At 50.7% G+C, this 17,605-nt stretch overlaps 3 protein-coding genes across 7 annotated transcripts; 2 read left to right on the top strand and 1 right to left on the bottom strand.

Annotated features, from left to right (window-relative positions):
* Positions 1-6,510, top strand: Dpagt1 (dolichyl-phosphate N-acetylglucosaminephosphotransferase 1). 4 transcript variants are annotated; one of them, XM_052188550.1, is made up of 9 exons: positions 10-506; positions 853-973; positions 1,231-1,444; positions 1,989-2,135; positions 4,243-4,327; positions 5,024-5,212; positions 5,513-5,600; positions 5,747-5,902; positions 5,982-6,510. In XM_052188550.1, the coding sequence occupies exons 1-9, from the start codon at positions 346-348 to the stop codon at positions 6,045-6,047; spliced, it is 1,227 nt and encodes a 408-aa protein (XP_052044510.1). In that variant the 5' UTR covers positions 10-345; the 3' UTR covers positions 6,048-6,510. The 4 variants fall into 4 exon arrangements, with proteins under 4 accessions (XP_052044512.1, XP_052044511.1, XP_052044510.1 ...); XM_052188552.1 differs by lacking the exon at positions 5,982-6,510 and having other exon boundaries at positions 1-506; positions 5,513-5,619; positions 5,747-5,840; XM_052188551.1 differs by lacking the exon at positions 1,989-2,135 and having other exon boundaries at positions 2-506.
* Positions 6,511-7,756: 1,246 nt separating this feature from the next.
* Positions 7,757-9,150, top strand: LOC127689182 (histone H2AX). Its single transcript, XM_052188556.1, has one exon. The coding sequence runs from the start codon at positions 7,841-7,843 to the stop codon at positions 8,270-8,272; it is 432 nt and encodes a 143-aa protein (XP_052044516.1). The 5' UTR covers positions 7,757-7,840; the 3' UTR covers positions 8,273-9,150.
* Positions 9,151-9,404: 254 nt separating this feature from the next.
* Hmbs (hydroxymethylbilane synthase) lies at positions 9,405-17,504 on the bottom strand. Of its 2 annotated transcripts, none has more exons than XM_052188555.1 (14): positions 17,340-17,504; positions 15,360-15,413; positions 14,969-15,041; positions 14,557-14,606; positions 14,413-14,468; positions 14,077-14,154; positions 13,299-13,376; positions 13,139-13,214; positions 10,991-11,104; positions 10,709-10,747; positions 10,403-10,522; positions 10,164-10,217; positions 9,979-10,068; positions 9,405-9,901 (listed from the first exon to the last, which is right to left on the bottom strand). In XM_052188555.1, the coding sequence occupies exons 1-14, from the start codon at positions 17,370-17,372 to the stop codon at positions 9,728-9,730; spliced, it is 1,089 nt and encodes a 362-aa protein (XP_052044515.1). In that variant the 5' UTR covers positions 17,373-17,504; the 3' UTR covers positions 9,405-9,727. The 2 variants fall into 2 exon arrangements, with proteins under 2 accessions (XP_052044515.1, XP_052044514.1); XM_052188554.1 differs by lacking the exon at positions 17,340-17,504 and adding an exon at positions 15,562-15,704.
* Between the last annotated feature and the right edge of the window lie 101 nt (positions 17,505-17,605).

The following is a 17,605-nucleotide window of genomic DNA, read 5'->3' as shown; positions in this document are numbered from 1 at the left end:
GTATTGCTCCACTGGAACTAAAATTTAGTTTAAAATAACACCACCCGTCCGGCTCTAATGCCCTTCTTAAAAATGGTGCTTCGGTCTTCAGCAGCGATAGTTCTTTCGCAATTAAGATCCGGGTGGAAACAATGGGTAGGTGCAGCGGGGCAGAGCCGAGGTTGCTTCAAAGAGCTTCTTGCGGTTCAGGAGGGAGGGTCAGGTCCTAGCTGAGTTTTGTTCCTGCTGGCGCTGGAATCCTCTGCGGGGAAGGAGTTGCACTGCTGGCTGCCGAGGCCTCGGGATTGTTCCTGGCTTACCAGTTAGCCGAGTAGGCGGCGGAGCGGCGGCCCCCGGAGGGTCACCATGTGGGCCTTCCCGGAGTTGCCGCTGCCGCTGCTGGTGAATTTGATCGGCTCGCTGTTGGGATTTGTGGCTACCGTCACCCTCATTCCTGCCTTCCGTAGCCACTTTATCGCCGCGCGCCTCTGTGGCCAGGACCTCAACAAGCTCAGCCGGCAGCCGATGTGAGTAACGGCACACTAGTGTCCTGGGTTAGGGGGCCAGGGTTGTGCAGGACAGGGGCGAGGACTGAGGTGCTCGGCTTTGCACTGGCCGGAGAGCCATCCCATGCACCCAGAACTCTGGGAGGTTATTAGAATTGTCTAGCTTGGGAAGGACGGAATGGAACCATTGGGTGTCAGGAGTTGTAGAGGGGTATCCTTTTCCTGTGCACACTCACCCTACCGCGCCCCCCCCCCCCCCAAACAAAACCCTGGGAAGAAGGCCACCTTGGTTTAGAGTAACCCCTACTGTTGCGAGTGACCACGCCCCTTTCTTCTTCCTCCTCCACCCTTTTCCGCTGGGCCGCAGCCCAGAGTCCCAGGGAGTGATCAGCGGTGCTGTTTTCCTAATCATCCTGTTCTGCTTCATCCCTTTCCCCTTCCTGAACTGCTTCGTGGAGGAGCAGTGTAAGGCATTCCCCCACCATGAAGTAAGTGCATTAGTGGGGATGGTTGGCCGGGGCCCAGCACTTGGGTTTGGGTTATTTAGACCTGGGAAAAGGATGCTTGTGGCCCCAACTGTAGAGACTGTAGGAATTCTTGGACTGGTGATAGATAGCATGGTAGAGCGCTTTCCTATGCCCCGGGTTCAATCCCCAATTCCGAAAGAAAAAAGTGGAAAAGACAGGACTTCTTGAAAGACTAGTAGAAGTAGGTTTGAGTCATTCCGTGCCTACTTCTCTCCTAGTTTGTGGCCCTGATAGGTGCCCTCCTTGCCATCTGCTGCATGATCTTCCTGGGTTTTGCTGATGATGTCCTCAATCTGCGATGGCGCCACAAGCTGCTGCTGCCCACAGCTGCCTCACTACCTCTCCTCATGGTCTACTTCACTAACTTTGGCAATACAACCATCGTGGTGCCCAAGCCCTTCCGCTGGATTCTTGGCCTGCATTTGGACTTGGGTGAGTAGCCCTGCCACCACTGCCCGGTGGCACCTACTTTATGGTTGCTTGAGCTTGAGAAAGAAAAGCAGCCTCTGAGTCCCAATCGAAGACCTCTCCTGGTGGTCCCTCAACTATTTCTTTGATCTCCCTCCCTCAACTATTTCTTTTCTGTCCTTGTATCTGCTTTCTCTCTTTTCCCTCTTTCTTCCCTTCCTCTTATTTCCTTCCTGTTTCAAGGAATTGAACCTAAGGGCCTCATGCTTGCACTCAGACCTATATCGAAGCTTTTCCTTTCTCTTTTTTCCATTTAATTTTTTTTTTTTTTTTTTTTTTTACAAAAAAAAACGGTCACACACTAAATTGCCTTGAACTCACTTACTCCAGGCTGGCCTTAAACTGGTAATCCTCCTGTCCCAGCCTTCCAAGTACAGGCTACTAGGCCTTGCCTATTCGGATCCTTTCTGGTGTTCCATTCATCCTGTGCTCTGTTCTGTTAACAAACAAACAAACAAATCCAAATCCTGCTTCCCTAGGTACCACCTCTTCTTATTGTGTCCCCCAGGGATCCTGTACTACGTCTACATGGGACTGCTTGCGGTGTTCTGTACCAATGCCATCAACATTTTGGCAGGCATCAATGGCTTAGAGGCTGGCCAGTCACTCGTCATCTCTGCTTCTATCATTGTCTTCAACCTGGTGGAGCTAGAAGGTGGGTGGGATTGGGCATCAGGGACAAAGAGAAGCCTGGCTGTTAAGGGGGTTGCCTGGTGTGAATTCAGAGTTCCTTGTGTGTTTGTGGGGAGGAATGACAACACAAAGGTGACTTCAGAATGGGAGCTGTTCCTCTGCAAACAGCAATAAGGAGTTAAGCTTGAGAAAGAAAAGCAGCGCCGGGCGGTGGTGGTGCACGCCTGTAATCCCAGCACTTGGGAGACAGAGGCAGGCGGATTTCTGAGTTCGAGGCCAGCCTGGTCTACAGAGTGAGTTCCAGGACAGCCAGGGCTATACAGAGAAACCCTGTCTTGAAAACAAACAAACAAACAAACAAACAAACAAAATCAGCAGTGCTGGCATTTATAGCTTGATAGTCGCGAATAGCCAGACCAGTGATTTCTGTTGGACATAGATAGCATCCCAGGAGCCCAGCAACAGGAGGATCACATTCTGACCACAGTGGAAAAAGGCTCTTCTCTCCCTGATCCTGTCTGAGTATAGATAGACCCAGAATACTTAGCAATATAAAAATGACCACAATTCCTCAGCTAACACGAGAGAGTTCAGCTTTTTTTCCAATAACAATGTAGTTCTTCCTGCTTCATTTTGTTTTGTTATTTTGAGACAGTCTTGCTATGTAACCCTGACTGGCCTCAAACTCATGATCATCCTGTCTGTCTCCTAAGAGCTGGAATTATAGCCATGCACCACTACACCTAGCTTCTTCTTACTTTTTTTTTTTTTTTTTTTTTTTTTTTGGTTATTTGGTTTTTTCGAGACAGGGTTTCTCTGTGTAGCCCTGGCTGTCCTGGAACTCACTCTGTAGACCAGGCTGGCCTCGAACTCAGAAATCTGCCTGCCTCTCTCCCAAGTGCTGGGATTACAGGCGTGTGCCACCACCGCCTGGCTTTCTTCCTACTCTTAAAAATAAAAATTATTCATGCACCCAGCCTTCTGTGCCCCCAGTTTGGAAGACATCTCTACTTCCTTTCATCCTTTCCCAGGTTACCCAAAACAAATCCTAACAGAAGCTCCTTGTAGGGCCCCTTGATTGAAATGTTTACAGTTCCCTGTGGTGTATGCACGATTTCCAAAGTGTTAGTTTCTACATAAGCCTAAGTTTGCATATTAGTTATTTTTGTTTGTATTGGACAGCAACAAGGGCTTATTAAGCCTAAGCACTTTGTTTTGAGACAGGGTTGTACCACGTGGCCCTGGAACTCACAGAGATCCACGTTCTGAGATTAAAGGCATGTGTAACTCACCTGCCTCCCAGAAAAAGCTAAGAACTTTTAAAGCATTATCTTATTTAAATTAAATGACTCTATAGCTAGCATCTCGAGTTTAACAGATGAATGGAAGCTTACTGAAATTCAATGTGTCATATTCGCATTCACACAGCCAGGAAGTAAAACTGGTATTCAAATCCCAGCCTGAATTTTTAAACTACATTTAAGATAGTCACTAGCTTTTCTGTTTGTTTGTTTTTCTCTCTCTCTACATACCCCTGGCTATCCTGGGACTCACTATGTAGCCCAGGTTAGCCTTGGACCAGGAGATCTACCTATCTGTCCCTTCTTAGGAGCCACAAGCTTTCTGGTTAGTTTGTGTTTTGTTTTGGGATTTTTTTTTTTCTTTTAAGATTTTATGTGGATGTTTTATCCTCATGTACATCCATCTGTACACCAGAAGAGGTCATCTGATTCCATGAGACTACAATTGAAATTTAGGACCTCTGAAAGAGCAGCTAGCTGTTAACCACTGAGCCATCTTTCTAGCCTGTTGTTAGCTTTTTTTTTTTTTTTTTTTTTTTTTTTGTAGTCTTAATGAAAGTGTATTGGGAATTGCCTTGGTGACATGAAAGGGGATGTTAGAGCTAGGGCATGGTGGCAAACACCTGTCATCTGAGCACAAGGAGGTGCAGGCCAGATTTGGCTACGTAGGAAGTTAAGAGACCAGTGGGGGGGGGGGGTTAGAGTTGGTTTTGAAAGTGACTTGGGTGGGGTGTTCCAAATGGTTGGGAACATAAATTAGATACAGATGAGGCCAAGGTGCACAGTGGAGGTGGGTACTAACTTCTTCTGGTCTGCTTTGCTCCAAAGGTGATTACCGCGATGATCATGTCTTTTCCCTCTACTTCATGATGCCATTCTTTTTCACCACCTTGGGATTGCTGTACCATAACTGGTACGTAGGCCTGTGGAGAAGAGAGAAAATGATGGGTGGATGTGGCAGAGATGGTCTGGACATAACCCGGCTTCTAATGAAGAGACTAAAATTGCACATACTTTTTTGGGTATTCTCTGGGTCTTCCATTGGTAGTAGTTTGCCACTCCTGTGTGAGCACAAGCATTCATGGTGTGTGTGTGTGTGTGTGTGTTTATGAACAGGGTATTAAGTCTGAGGTCTTAATGCTAAGCAGGCACTTTAGAATTTAACTGTATACCCAGATTTTTTTTTTTTTTTTTTTTGAGAATAGGTTTCACTAAGTTTCCCAGAATGGCATTGAACTTATTATGTCCTCAAGGCTGGACTTGAATTACAGGCATGTGCTATTAGATACCATCCCTCACCCTACCATCTGGACACCATAGTGCTGGGGATCAAATTCATGATCTTGTACATGCTAGGTGACTGCTTTATCAATAAGCTACACACCAGCCTGGTAGTGCTGTGGAATCGCTGCCTACCCTGCAGTAGTTGGGAAGAAATGTTGTACAGTCCCTAGGAATAGATGAATGTGGGGCCTTGGGGCCTACAGATTTTCTGGAACAGCCTTTCTTTTAGAACTTAGGGTCAAGACTGGCCTGTTAACAGAGAGTGGGTGATTGAAAGAGTCACTAACCACCCTTGCCAGTGGCTCAGATCCCCTCTCCCATGCAGGTACCCATCTCGGGTGTTTGTGGGAGATACCTTCTGTTATTTCGCTGGCATGACCTTTGCCGTGGTGGGAATCTTGGGACACTTCAGCAAGACCATGCTGCTCTTCTTTATGCCACAAGTATTCAACTTCCTGTACTCACTGCCTCAGCTCCTTCACATCATCCCGTGCCCTCGACACCGTATGCCCAGGTAGCTACTCCGGGGCTCTAAAGGGTCATAGGTTTTGACTTGGGATAGTTAAAGCCAACCTTTGCATTTCCTATGTAAAACGTGAGGAGAGACACAGCTAACCGTGTGTGGGCAGCCCGTTGTAACTGACAAAGCTTGTTGACTTACATAGTTTATAATGCTTACAACAGTCCTGATCACCCGGATGTAAGCATCAGAGCCAGAAACCGACTTCAGTACCTAAGGACTCAGTACTCTTCTTAGTAACCACAGGTGCAGAGTTTTTTGACTCAGTCAAATGAAATCATCTTCCCATTGCAGACTCAATACAAAGACAGGCAAACTGGAGATGAGCTATTCCAAGTTCAAGACCAAGAGCCTCTCTTTCTTGGGCACCTTTATTTTAAAGGTAACAAGGTAGCAAGGAGGTAAGGCCCCAGGCCGCCATCCTTAACTTGGGAAAAGAGAAACCTAGGCCTCTTAGGCCCAAGGGGAGTTTGGGAACATCAAGGAGATCTGCATAACTGAAGTCACCTTCACCTCTGGTACCTACAGGTAGCTGAGAGACTCCGGCTAGTGACAGTTCACCAAGGTGAGAGTGAGGACGGTGCCTTCACTGAGTGTAACAACATGACCCTCATCAACTTGCTACTTAAAGTCTTTGGGCCCACACAAGAGAGGAACCTCACACTGCTCCTGCTGCTCCTGCAGGTACAGCTCAGGGTGGCTTAGTAAAGCCACGGGCTTCTGTCTCTGGCCGGCCTTGGTTCTAATCCCAGCCCACTTCTAGGTCCTGAGCAGCGCTGTCACCTTCTCCATCCGTTACCAGCTCGTCCGACTCTTCTATGATGTCTGAGCTCCCTGACCGCTGCCCGTCACCACACAGTCAACACTGGACCTCAGCCAGTCTGGTCCAAGACTGCCTTCTGGTCCAGGCCTTGCTGACAATTTTGTTCTCAGCTTCTGCCGCCGCCTGTGACTACTGACATCCTGGATGGACACCATAGTGGACTAGACGTCCACTAGTTGGACTTTGCCTATGGCTTCCTTACGTTTGCTACTCCCTTTTTGCCCCATCTGCAGCCTCACCAGGTGGGCATGTAGCATCTTTTATGCAGATATTCAGCTCAACTCTCAGAGCGATAACTAAAGGAATTTTCTGGGCCTTGGGAGAGAACCTGGGCTAGGACCACAGTTAGGACAATATACTCCAAGGTAACCTCACATTTGACTATCAAATTAAGTGTTCTGATTAGGAAGCGCAGAGGCAGGGCCATGTGCTCAGAATGGCGACAATAAAGGACTGCCTTTAACTTGTTCCTCTAGGGTAGCCACTCACTCCTCCCTCTCTTCTTTTTAACCTTTGAGGTGCTTGAGGATTGAACCCTAGGCTTCCTTATACTTAAAATGCTCTACCACTGAACTATATCCCAAACCTGATTATTTATTTATTTAGTCAGTTAGTTTTGGTTTTTTGAGACAGGATTTCTCTGTGTAGCCCTGGCTATCCTGGAACTCACTCTGTAGACCAAGCTGGCCTTGAACTCAGAAATCCGCCTGCTTCTGCCTCCCAAGTATTGGGATTAAAGGTGTGCGCTACCACTGCTCAGCTATTTATTTTTTTATATAGGCATTTTAGGAGAGATTGGAAGGATTAGAGTGGGTGCTTTTTCCAACAGGAGGTCTACCTCTGCTCCATCAGACTCTTTTCTTGCAAAAAACGGTCTGTCACAAACTAAGACCAGACAGAACATGTTGAATAAATAGTACAGCACAAACTTGAGATAGCATAAAAGATCACAGAGCTCCATTTTCTGGAACAGGATTAAACTCTCAGGAGGTTTCATTTCTTTTAAATTCTCCCTTTTCTGCCAAGACTTTAATCCTAGCACTGGGGAAGCAGAGGCAGGAGGATCTCTGAGTTCCAGGACAGCCAGGGCTACTCAGAAACTCTGTCTCAAAAAGCCAGATAATGGTGGCCATGTCTTTAATCCCAGCGCTTGGGAGGCAGAGGCAGGCAGCTCTCTGAATTGAAGGCAGCCTAGGGTCTACAGAGTGAGATCCAGGAAAGTCAGAGCTATACAGAAAAACCCTGTCTCGAAAACCCCAAAATAATAATGAATAAACAAATAAACCCTCTGCTTGCCGGACTAGAGGGGGGAGTAGCGGGAAGTGCTCTAACCTGGTAGGAGGAAGGTGCTTATAGTGTAGACCCTTTTCCTTTAAAACCAAAGACCGGCTCAAATTTCCCAGAAACTGTAGAGGTAGCTCCAAGCTCCACCCTCTAGACTTCGGGTTTTGTTGGCGCGCCTTAGCGTTTAAATTTCGCGCGCTCTAAACGGATTGGCCATTTCCACGGGAGATTAGCCGCCAGCTTGCGGCCACTCCGCCTTGTCTTCTTCCCCGGGTAAAAAGGTTTTCAAATTGGACCAATCGCTGGGCGCGTTCTCTCTGCTACGGTGCGTCACCGAAGGGTTAATTGCAACCAACCAGAGGTGGGTATTAAAAAAAGGACCAATCAGACGAAAGCGGGGGCGTGTCCGAGGAGCTTATAAGGGCGGGCTTGCCCGCGCGAGGCGACAGTTGACTGCGGCGGTTGGCGGTTCGTGTATCCTCGGCGGTGTTCGCAGCTCTTCTACCTCGCTCACGATGTCCGGACGCGGCAAGACCGGCGGCAAGGCCCGTGCCAAGGCCAAGTCGCGCTCTTCACGCGCCGGGCTCCAGTTCCCGGTTGGCCGCGTGCACCGGCTGCTGCGGAAGGGCCACTATGCCGAGCGCGTGGGCGCAGGCGCGCCGGTGTACCTGGCGGCCGTGCTTGAGTACCTCACTGCCGAGATCCTGGAGCTGGCGGGCAACGCGGCTCGGGACAACAAGAAGACGCGCATCATCCCGCGCCACCTGCAGCTGGCCATCCGCAACGACGAGGAGCTCAACAAGCTGCTGGGCGGTGTGACGATCGCGCAGGGCGGCGTCCTGCCCAACATCCAGGCCGTGCTGCTGCCCAAGAAGACCAGCGCCACCGTGGGGCCCAAGGCGCCGGCTGGCGGCAAGAAGGCCTCCCAGGCCTCTCAGGAGTACTGAGGGAGCCCGCGCCGAGGCCGCCCAGCCCTCCCCACACCTCACAAAGGCCCTTTTAAGGGCCACCACCTCCCTCACAGAAAGAGCTGAGCCACTTCGGGCTGCGGCCCGTTCCGCCGCATCCCCTTCCCTCAGAGCCCTCGCGCGGCCCAGCCCCTCCCCTTCCCCGCACGGCCTCCGGTTCCGACACGGAGAACGCGGGCGCCGCGGCACCTGCCCATCTCGGAGCTCGCGACATCGCTTCGCCGACCGGCTGCGCGGAGAGGCTGCAGCGCCTTTGCGAAGTCTCGGCCCCGCGCGATGACGTACGGCCGAGGTGGGCTTGAAGGTTAAACCCTCCGCGCGACACCCCCGGCGGCTTTTCTAAAGCTTGGTGCTTAGCCCTCGCCTGGACCTCTCGGAAGTGACTTGTTTGCTGGGCTCTGGTGAGGAGAAATGGATCGATCACATTTGTTTCGTCCGGCGTGTCCCCCTTACTGGCATCGCAAACCAAGTTGACCCTGTCGTCATTCGTAGGTCGCTGTGCGGCGTGGCCGGGACAGGAATCACTGTAATGTGAACCCGGTATGTCCAGGATGCCTCCCGGAAAGGGTCAGGGAGACGCTTTCGGGCCTGCGGACAGAGGAGTTGTGCCTGCCGCAGGGGGCTGGCAGCCGGGCCTAGCCATCCATCCATCCATCCATCCCTTGTCCCCAGCGACTCCACTCCACCCCAAACACCTAGATACCAGCACAAGTCGGTGACTCCCTGTCTGGACTGAGCCTCTGTTGGCTTCTGAACTGGAACTTTTTTTGCAGCTATTACAAGTTTGGAACCTCAAGTGGGGAGATTTAATGGGCTAATTTTATTAAAGGATCGTTCGGTTGTTTTTTTTAAAGAAAGCGGAGTGTCTGATTTAATTTTGAACGCTGTAGTCCGAGGGTAGAGCCATGTGTTTAGCACATCCGTGGGACTGTAAGGTAACTTCCTTTCTGCAGACAGTGGGAATGGGAAAGGCTGTGTAATACACAAAGCTCCCATTAGCTGAAGACAGGCTGTAGGAATTGAAGGCTGGCTTCTCTTTGCTTGTTTGGTACACGTTTTGAGAACATGAGGCAGAAAGCATGTTTACAACAGAAAGGTCCCAAACTCAAAATTCAGGTTTAAAAAGGGCTTTGGGTTTATTCATATCTTCCCCAACTCCATTGGGAGAACCACATTCTGAACTGGTTTATTAGTGGCATTGGTTACAAAGATTGGCATGGACTTAATCTAAAGAGATGAAGCCCCCAACTATTGAGGGAAAGGCAGTCATGGGAGGCCTCAGAGTGAGGCAAGTCTTCCAAAGCGTAAGTCTCAACCACGCTGTGGTTCAATTTCCTGGGATAATCACCCTATCAGGCTAGGGAGCACGGGGCACTTGAAAGCCAGATGTTGGCACTGGAGTGACAGCCGGGGTTCTTGTGCCCTACAGACCAGTTAGCGCACATCATTAAGCTGCCGTGCCACATCCAGGATGTTCTTGGCTCCTTTGTTGAGCAACAAGCTGGCCAAGCTGATGCCCAGGTTCTCAGCAGCTAGCTGGGCTCCTCTTGGAATGTTCCGGGCAGTGATGCCAACCAGCTGTGGGTCATCCTCTGGACCATCTTCATGCTGAATGGTGGGTTAGAATTTTGGTGAGAAGATTACCAACAGTTCTATTTATTATTCCCTCATCTCCCAGTCAATACCTGAATAGGGGGAACCTGGATGGAGGCCTGCATGGTCTCTTGCATGCTATCTGAGCCATCTAGACTCCAGACTCCACCAGTCAGGTACAGCTAGGAAATAAAATGTACCAGTATATTTAAAGCTTAGCTGTTTGGGTACACATGGAGATGCCAGTCCCTCCCCCTCGTCCATTTCCCCGGCTTACTTGCCCATCCTTCATCACTGTATGCACTGCTACTGGCACACTACAGCCTCCTTCCTGCAATGAGATGTTCCTCTGAGCTTTAAGGGCCTTTAACACCACTTTTGACCACAACCCTCTTAAGGGGCCAGTTCAAAGTCCTCCACATACATAAAACATTACAGAATACTTGAGAAATCTCTTTCAACCACCCTGCTTGGTTTCCCAAGTCCCCACAATATCGTGGGAGGAGCCCATCTTACCAGGTGCCTTAGAAAAGCCCTTTCAGCAATGCAGCGAAGCAGAGTTTCAGGATCATGCAACACGCTCACTAGGTCCAAGATATCCTGGTCCTTGGCTCGGACTTCCACCGCTAGGGCTCCCTAGAGGAACAACAGGCCAGATCTTCTCCAGTCACAGAAATAAACATGGGAAACACCCCCTCCTCTACCGGCTTCCTGTCTGCTTGCCAAAACCTGCCCCTCTCTAAACTCTTATTTGATGGGTAGTGGGTGCCAAAGGTTATGAGCCCAGGTTCTTGAAGGGGCACTTCAACAAAGCAAACGTACCTGACCCACAGCATACATGCATTCCTCTGGGTGCAAGATCTGTGGAGACATAAAATGGTGGGATGGGGGGAGGGGGGGCGTGTTCAAATGCAATGAGCTAGGGTTTGCTAATCTAGAAAGCCTGGGGAAGGCAAAGTAGGAAGTCCAGCAACTAATAATATCCTTAACCTGGCCTAGTGTTGTTGGCAGAATGGTCAAGAAGGTACCAAAGGCAGGAGAGAGGCAGATTCAATGGGAAGAGGAATAGGGCCGCGCCTACCTGGCCCACCCGGCTGTGCCTACCTGGCCCACCCGGCTGTGCCAACCCATGCGCTGTAGGCCAGCCACAGCCAGGATAATGGCACTGAACTCCTGCAGCTCATCCAGCTTTCGCAGCCGTGTGTTGAGGTTTCCCCGCTGGGGAGAGTTGCTAAGGAAAACTCAAGACCTACACAGTGCCCCCTTTGCCCCAGTATCTTTCCCCCCCTCTAGCTAACTTTTTAAAAACCTTTGTTTTGTTTTGCTGAGTGGTGATAGCACACACCTTTAAATCCCTGCACCGGAGGCAGAAGCAGATCTCCAGGAATTCAAAGCCAAATCTGGTCTACAGAGAGAGTTCCAGGTCAGGCAGAGCTATACAGAGAAAGTCTGTCTAGAAAAATGGTAAAAATTAAAAATTTAAAAAAAAAAAAAAAACTTTTTGGGCTGGAGTGAGCAGAGGTCCCAGCAACCACATGATGGTTCACAACCATGTGGAGAGAAGGGGGAAGGGAACAGGTAAGGGAAGAGCCCAAGAGGGCAAGAGAGTAAGGGGATCAGAAAGAATGAGGAATAAATACATCAATCTTTAAAAAAAAATACTTTTTTGGATAGGATCTCATCATGTAGCCGTGGCTGTACTGGAACGCACTCTGTAATTTTTATTTTAGTTTTATGTGTATGGGTGTTTTGCATGCATGTCCTCAAAGGCCAGAAGAGGGCATCAGATCCCGTAGAACTAAACTAGATAGTTGTGAGCTACCTTGTGAGTGCTCAAAGTTGCATCAGGGTCTTCTGGAAAGGCAGCCAGCACTTTAAACCACTGAGCCATCTCTCCAGCCCCAGGACACACATGTTCATTGTAAAAACCCCAAACTGAAAAATTAAAAAACCATTTGGAAAAAAAAAAAGGAAAAATTAAAAAAACATTTGGAAAAAAAAGAGAAAAAAAAAGTAAAACCCCAAACCATTTAGTAGCATATAAAGTAAAAGAAGCAGAAGCACCTTCCATCCCTGCCATCCAGAAGTAATCACTGGTCAGTATTACTTATATTGCCAATGCCTGCCTGCCTGTCTAACACGTCAAGTCTATGTAATGAGGAACCATGTTTGTTTTGCAATTATCCTCATTGCCAGGCCTGAGTTTAAGAAAACATTAAAGGACTGTGGATGGATGGATGGGTGGGTGGGTGGGTGGGTGGATGGATGGATGGATGGGTGGGTGGATGGGTGGGTGGATGGGTGGGTGGGTGGGTGAGTGGATGGATGGATGGGTGGGTGGGTGGATGGGTGGATGGGTGGGTGAGTGGATGGATGGATGGGTGGGTGGGTGGATGGGTGGATGGGTGGGTGGATGGGTGGGTGGGTGGGTGGATGGATGGGTGGGTGAGTGGATGGATGGGTGGGTGGATGGGTGGGTGGGTGGGTGAGTGGATGGATGGGTGGGTGGGTGGGTGGATGGGTGGGTGGACGGGTGGGTGGGTGGGTGGGTGGGTGGACGGGTGGGTGGACGGGTGGATGGGTGGGTGGACGGGTGGGTGAGTGGATGGATGGATGGGTGGATGGATGGGTGGATGGGTGGGTGGACGGGTGGGTGGGTGGGTGGGTGGATGGGTGGGTGGACGGGTGGGTGGGTGGGTGGGTGGGTGGGTGGGTGGACGGGTGGGTGGGTGGGTGAGTGGATGGATGGATGGGTGGGTGGGTGGGTGGATGGGTGGGTGGACGGGTGGGTGGGTGGGTGGGTGGGTGAGTGGATGGGTGGATGGGTGGATGGGTGGGTGGATGGATGGATGGATGGGTGGATGGGTGGGTGGGTGGGTGGGTGAGTGGATGGGTGGGTGGGTGAGTGGATGGGTGGGTGGGTGGGTGAGTGGATGGGTGGGTGGGTGGGTGAGTGGATGGATGGGTGGGTAGGTGGATGGGTGGATGGATGGGTGGATGGGTGGGTGGGTGGGTGGGTGGGTGGATGGGTGGGTGGGTGGGTGGGTGGGTGGATGGGTGGGTGGGTGGATGGGTGGGTGGGTGGGTGGGTGGATGGATGGATAGATGGATGGATGGATAGATGGATGAATGGAAAGACGACCCACTGCCCATATGGACCACTTGCTTCGGAAGGTCCTTCTATTTTCAGGACTCTCAGAGTCCTCCAGAACTTCTTTCCCTCTTTGGCCCGTCCCTCTTCTGAAAGGATACAATACTCTTGAATTCCAGGTGGGGGAACTTTCTCTGTAGCTGAGCCACTCTCCGCAAGGAGCTGGTTCCCACGGCACTGCTCAGAGAGAGTTTAAAATTAAATTAGACACAGGCTGCCCACTGTTCAACCCTCTGTGCCCGGTATACCAGGACCACTCACCTTTTCTCTGGCAAGGTTTCTAGGGTCTTCCCAATAAACTTTGGGTGAAAGACAACAGCATCACAAGGATTTTCCCGTCTGGAGAGCAAATGATGAAATAAATGTATTAGCATTTGGAGATAGGGCTTAACTCTAGCCCAGGCTGACCTAAAATTTTCTCTGTACCCCAGGCTAGCTTCTAACTCACATTAATCCTTCTGCCTCAGCCTCCTGAATGCTGAGATTATAGGCATGAGCCACCAGGCCAAATTCATTTTATTTTCTTTGAAAAGGTTTTGTGTTTCATTTTCTTGATTGTTTTTATTTTTATTGATGGGATGCGGAGCATATGCATTCTATAGCATGTGAGTATGCATAAGATGGCGGCTCGTGGGATTCCATCCTCCCCTCCCCGCAAGTGGACCCCACAGACTGAGCAAGGTCATTACCTTGACAGCAAATGCCTTTCTTTCCCACCTAAGCCACTGAAAGCCAGCCTTCTTGTGCCCCACACCTTGTGGCACAATCTAAGTTCCTCGGGCTAGTTCAAATCCCTCTGTACCCCAGGCAGGCCCTGAATCTCTGATCCTGTCTTAGCCTCCCAAGATTACAGGCCTTTGTCCACGAACTCTAAAGAGCCAACAAATTGGCTTTCCCCACCACACTTAATGACTGACAACCTTCAAAGTAGAGGGCTAAGTGGTCAAGTTCCCAATGGGGGGAAAAAAAAATCAAGGACTCATACAAGAGGCTTAATCCTGCCCAGGGTCCTCCCCCAGGGCCTGTGCTGGACTCTTACTTGCAGATGGCTCCAATGGTAAAGCCAGGAGGTAGTATGGTAGGCACATCCTTCAGGGAGTGAACAACCAAGTCTACTCTAGAGAGGGGGAGGACACAGAGAGAGGCTTTGAGTAGGTGACCTCACCCTTCACTTCCCACTCCAGTATCCTCGACGGTGGTTCAGGAAGAGGACATCTTAAGATCTAAGCCTGATTCCTCAGGCAGTCAGGCTCCTCCAAAGCAAGGCACTCTCCGCTGTGAAAGCCTATGCACTCCAATCCAACCCAGCAGTCCTGCGAATATTGGGGAGCCACTCTGGGGACTCGGGGTACCACACCCCTCTACCCTCACTCACTCGTTTTTTTCCAGGGCGTTCTCTAGCTCCTTGGTAAACAGGCTCTTCTCTCCAATCTGCCAGGAAGAACGAACCTCAGAGGGAACCCCTTATGGGAACAATGAGCAGACAGAGGGACAAGAACGGGATAAGGGCTGCCATTACCTTAGAGAGTGCAGTGTCAAGAATCTTGTCCCCCGTGGTGGACATAGCAACTGAGGAGAGAGTCAATCAGATACCCATTAACCAGCACGTACTGAGTCACCCCTGGTTCAGCACTTTCCTAGATTCACAGTGGAGTCTGAGGCACATAAGCCCCAGATCCTCCCCTTTCAGATACACACTGAGAGAAAAAAAGAAGACATACGCATAAAAAGACCCAAAGCAGAAAGTATCAACTATCAGGCTAGCCTGGGCAGTTGGAGGAGATACGCACAGGAGACGATCCTCCCGTCCACACGCAGCCAGAACAGAGTCTCACAGGCAGGCTTTGACCACAGGCAAAGCCAGAAATTCTGCTTCCTCCCATTCACCGGCTTCCCACTCACTACCAATCGCCCCTCTCAAGAAAACTTACTGATTTCAAACTGTACGCCAGGGTACAAGGTTTTCAGTGTCGCCACCACAGTGTCCGTCTGTATGCGAGCCAGCTGGGGAAAGAGACTCAGATGGTTCCTGACCTTCCCTGGCCAATGCCCCAGGCTCAGACCCTCTTATGGATCAAGAAAGATAGGAAAGGGGTTAGACTTCTCACGTGGAGACGAGAAGGACCGGGCCTGGCCTGCGAGTCCTTTCTCTGGGAACCGTTTCCCTGCTCCAAGGACTCTCTTCAGAGGAACTGAGCTGCCATTTCCCATGAAATTGACTCCCACACACTTGTATTTGCTCCATGCTAGGAACTCTGGGTCCCCACTAGTGACCTTATGAGTATTAGAACTCTTGAGGCAACGCGCTAAGTCCGTACTCACCTGGCTTTTACGGGTGCCCACTCGAATCACCCTCATCTTTGAGCCGTTTTCTTCCTGCAGAAGGAAGTCCCTAGGTCACAATCTTTTCCACAACACCTTATCCAAAGAACCAGGATCACAAGCTTAGGAAAAAGGACTCCCAGGCCCCAGCCAGATGAGCCTGAAGGAGGGAAAGACTCCCAGGACTGGTCCTTTAATCTACCTTTTGCCTTCCTCCGGGATCCAGAGAAGCAGAGACCAGAGGAAAAGCTGTAACAGGATCTGTTGTGGCAGCAGCAATAGGACCCTGAGCCCCAAAGGCCAGCCTGGCCAAGGAGGTTCTGACTGGAAGGGCTGCAGACAGCCAGGTGGACAACAAGATAAGGCCCATCAGCCTAAGCACAGTGAGGGTGGGGCCTACAGAGGGTGGGGCCTGCAGAGGCTGGGGCAGGCCAGCTGAAGCCTCCCATGGTGAGAGGACAGGCTCACTGTCCACAATAACTCAGGCACTTGAGAAGGCCGCACTAGCCCCTGGGTGAGACACTAAGTGTTCCTTAGTGTGACCAGGATGTACTTCTTCTATAAGGATTGAAGTCAACCAATCTAATGTACAGTCCTTTCATCCTCTTGGCTGGGTGACTTTGGGAACATCATCCCATCAAGGACTTGTTAAGTTAAAGGCCACTGAATGCCTCAAGATGTCCCAGAAGACTACAAGGATAAACTGCCTCACAGCCATGGCCTGCATGCTTCCTCTGGTGTCCGAGCCAGAGCCAAGAGATTAAAAGGACACACCTCTTCCTTTTGTTAAGGCGCCTTGGATAAAGGTGTCTAGTGCCAAGCAGGTAGAACTGGGTTCTGCAGTCTGACACGAAGGGGACCAGAGTCACTGTACAAACTGTCCCCCCTCCCTGTACCTGGTTCCTTATCTCACAGGTTCTTCTGTAGCTAGACACTCAGACTCTTGGTCACTAGAGGTGAAAGCACACTCCTGGACTCCAGTCTACTCCATGGTGATGACTCCTCTAACAAATGACTCTGAGATAACCTTTGTAATCTAGGCTAGGCTTGAAATAACACAGAAATTCCAGACAACAAGGAGCCCACAGAAAGGAAATGCTAAGTTCAAACAATTTTTTAAATTAATTGACTCACAACAGCATTTGAGCCATGTCTGCCTACTGTCCTTGCAACAACCCTACTAGGTTAGACCGGGTAGGAACTTCCACAAGCATCACAGAAGCAAAGATGAATAGTGGTCAAATTACTGTCTAAATGTCTCACAGCTATGAACAGACAGAAAGTGGGCGCTGGAATCTAGCCCTCCCTGCCCTAACCCGGTGCTCTGAAATGTCTTCACTAGCAAAGACTACTGCTTACTGCCTGGACAGGAGATAAGCAGGCCTCCCAGCTCTGCCTTATCTCAGGCAGCCTGACCACAAGTCCAGAACTTTCCAGGCAGGCCAGAAATGACAAGGCCCAGGGGTGGCTCCCCACTCACAATGGTCATTCAGGTGTGTCTCAGCTAGGACTTTGTGGGTGGGTAGGGCTGGGTGACTTCCATAACGGAGAACGGGAGGTGTGTATACCTCCAAGATGTTTGTATACAGTTTTAAGAAGTGGGGTGTGCTCTTCCCTGAATGAAGTGGATCATATTCCGAGATAGTTGGATTTGCCTCAGTTCCTCCTTCGTAAAAGGCTCTTGTCTGTATATACACCTTTACTGCCCGGGAACCACGGAAATCCAGCCAGAAGCCCACAGGGATGGAATCCCACGGTTGACCACCTTTCCACTCTCAACCCCGCCCCCACTGCTTAGGATCGCTTCTTCCCTGCCTTAGGGCAACTTAGTTACTAGCCCTTTAAATAACCTAGGGGTGGGGTGGGGAGAGAAATGACAGCTAACTATTCTGACCAATAGACGACGGAGCATGGCAACCCGGAGCCAATCCTTGCACCTAGAAAGCCTCGCGGGTCATCGGTCACCGGCTCAGGACTCACCGCGGTTGTGGCCGCGCCGCCGTTACCGGACATGACTCCGCACAGGGCGCAGGCGCGGCGCTGCCGCTGCGGTCCCCTGGAGCCTGCAGAAGCCGGCGACCTGGGCCGGCGGGGACTGAAGGCACATGGGGCCCGAGCCCGCACTTCACCCCGGCTGCAGACCTGCTGAGCTCTGCGTCACGTCCGCTGCCCTCCCTCGAAGGGGCGGCACCTTCCTCTGGGCGGGAATTAGGATTGCGACATAGCCAGCCTCAGCCCAAGTCCAT

This window comes from Apodemus sylvaticus, chromosome 7 (assembly GCF_947179515.1).
Source record: "Apodemus sylvaticus chromosome 7, mApoSyl1.1, whole genome shotgun sequence".
NCBI classification, from domain to species: domain Eukaryota; kingdom Metazoa; phylum Chordata; class Mammalia; order Rodentia; family Muridae; genus Apodemus; species Apodemus sylvaticus.
This window is presented reverse-complemented; position numbering and strand designations above follow the sequence as displayed.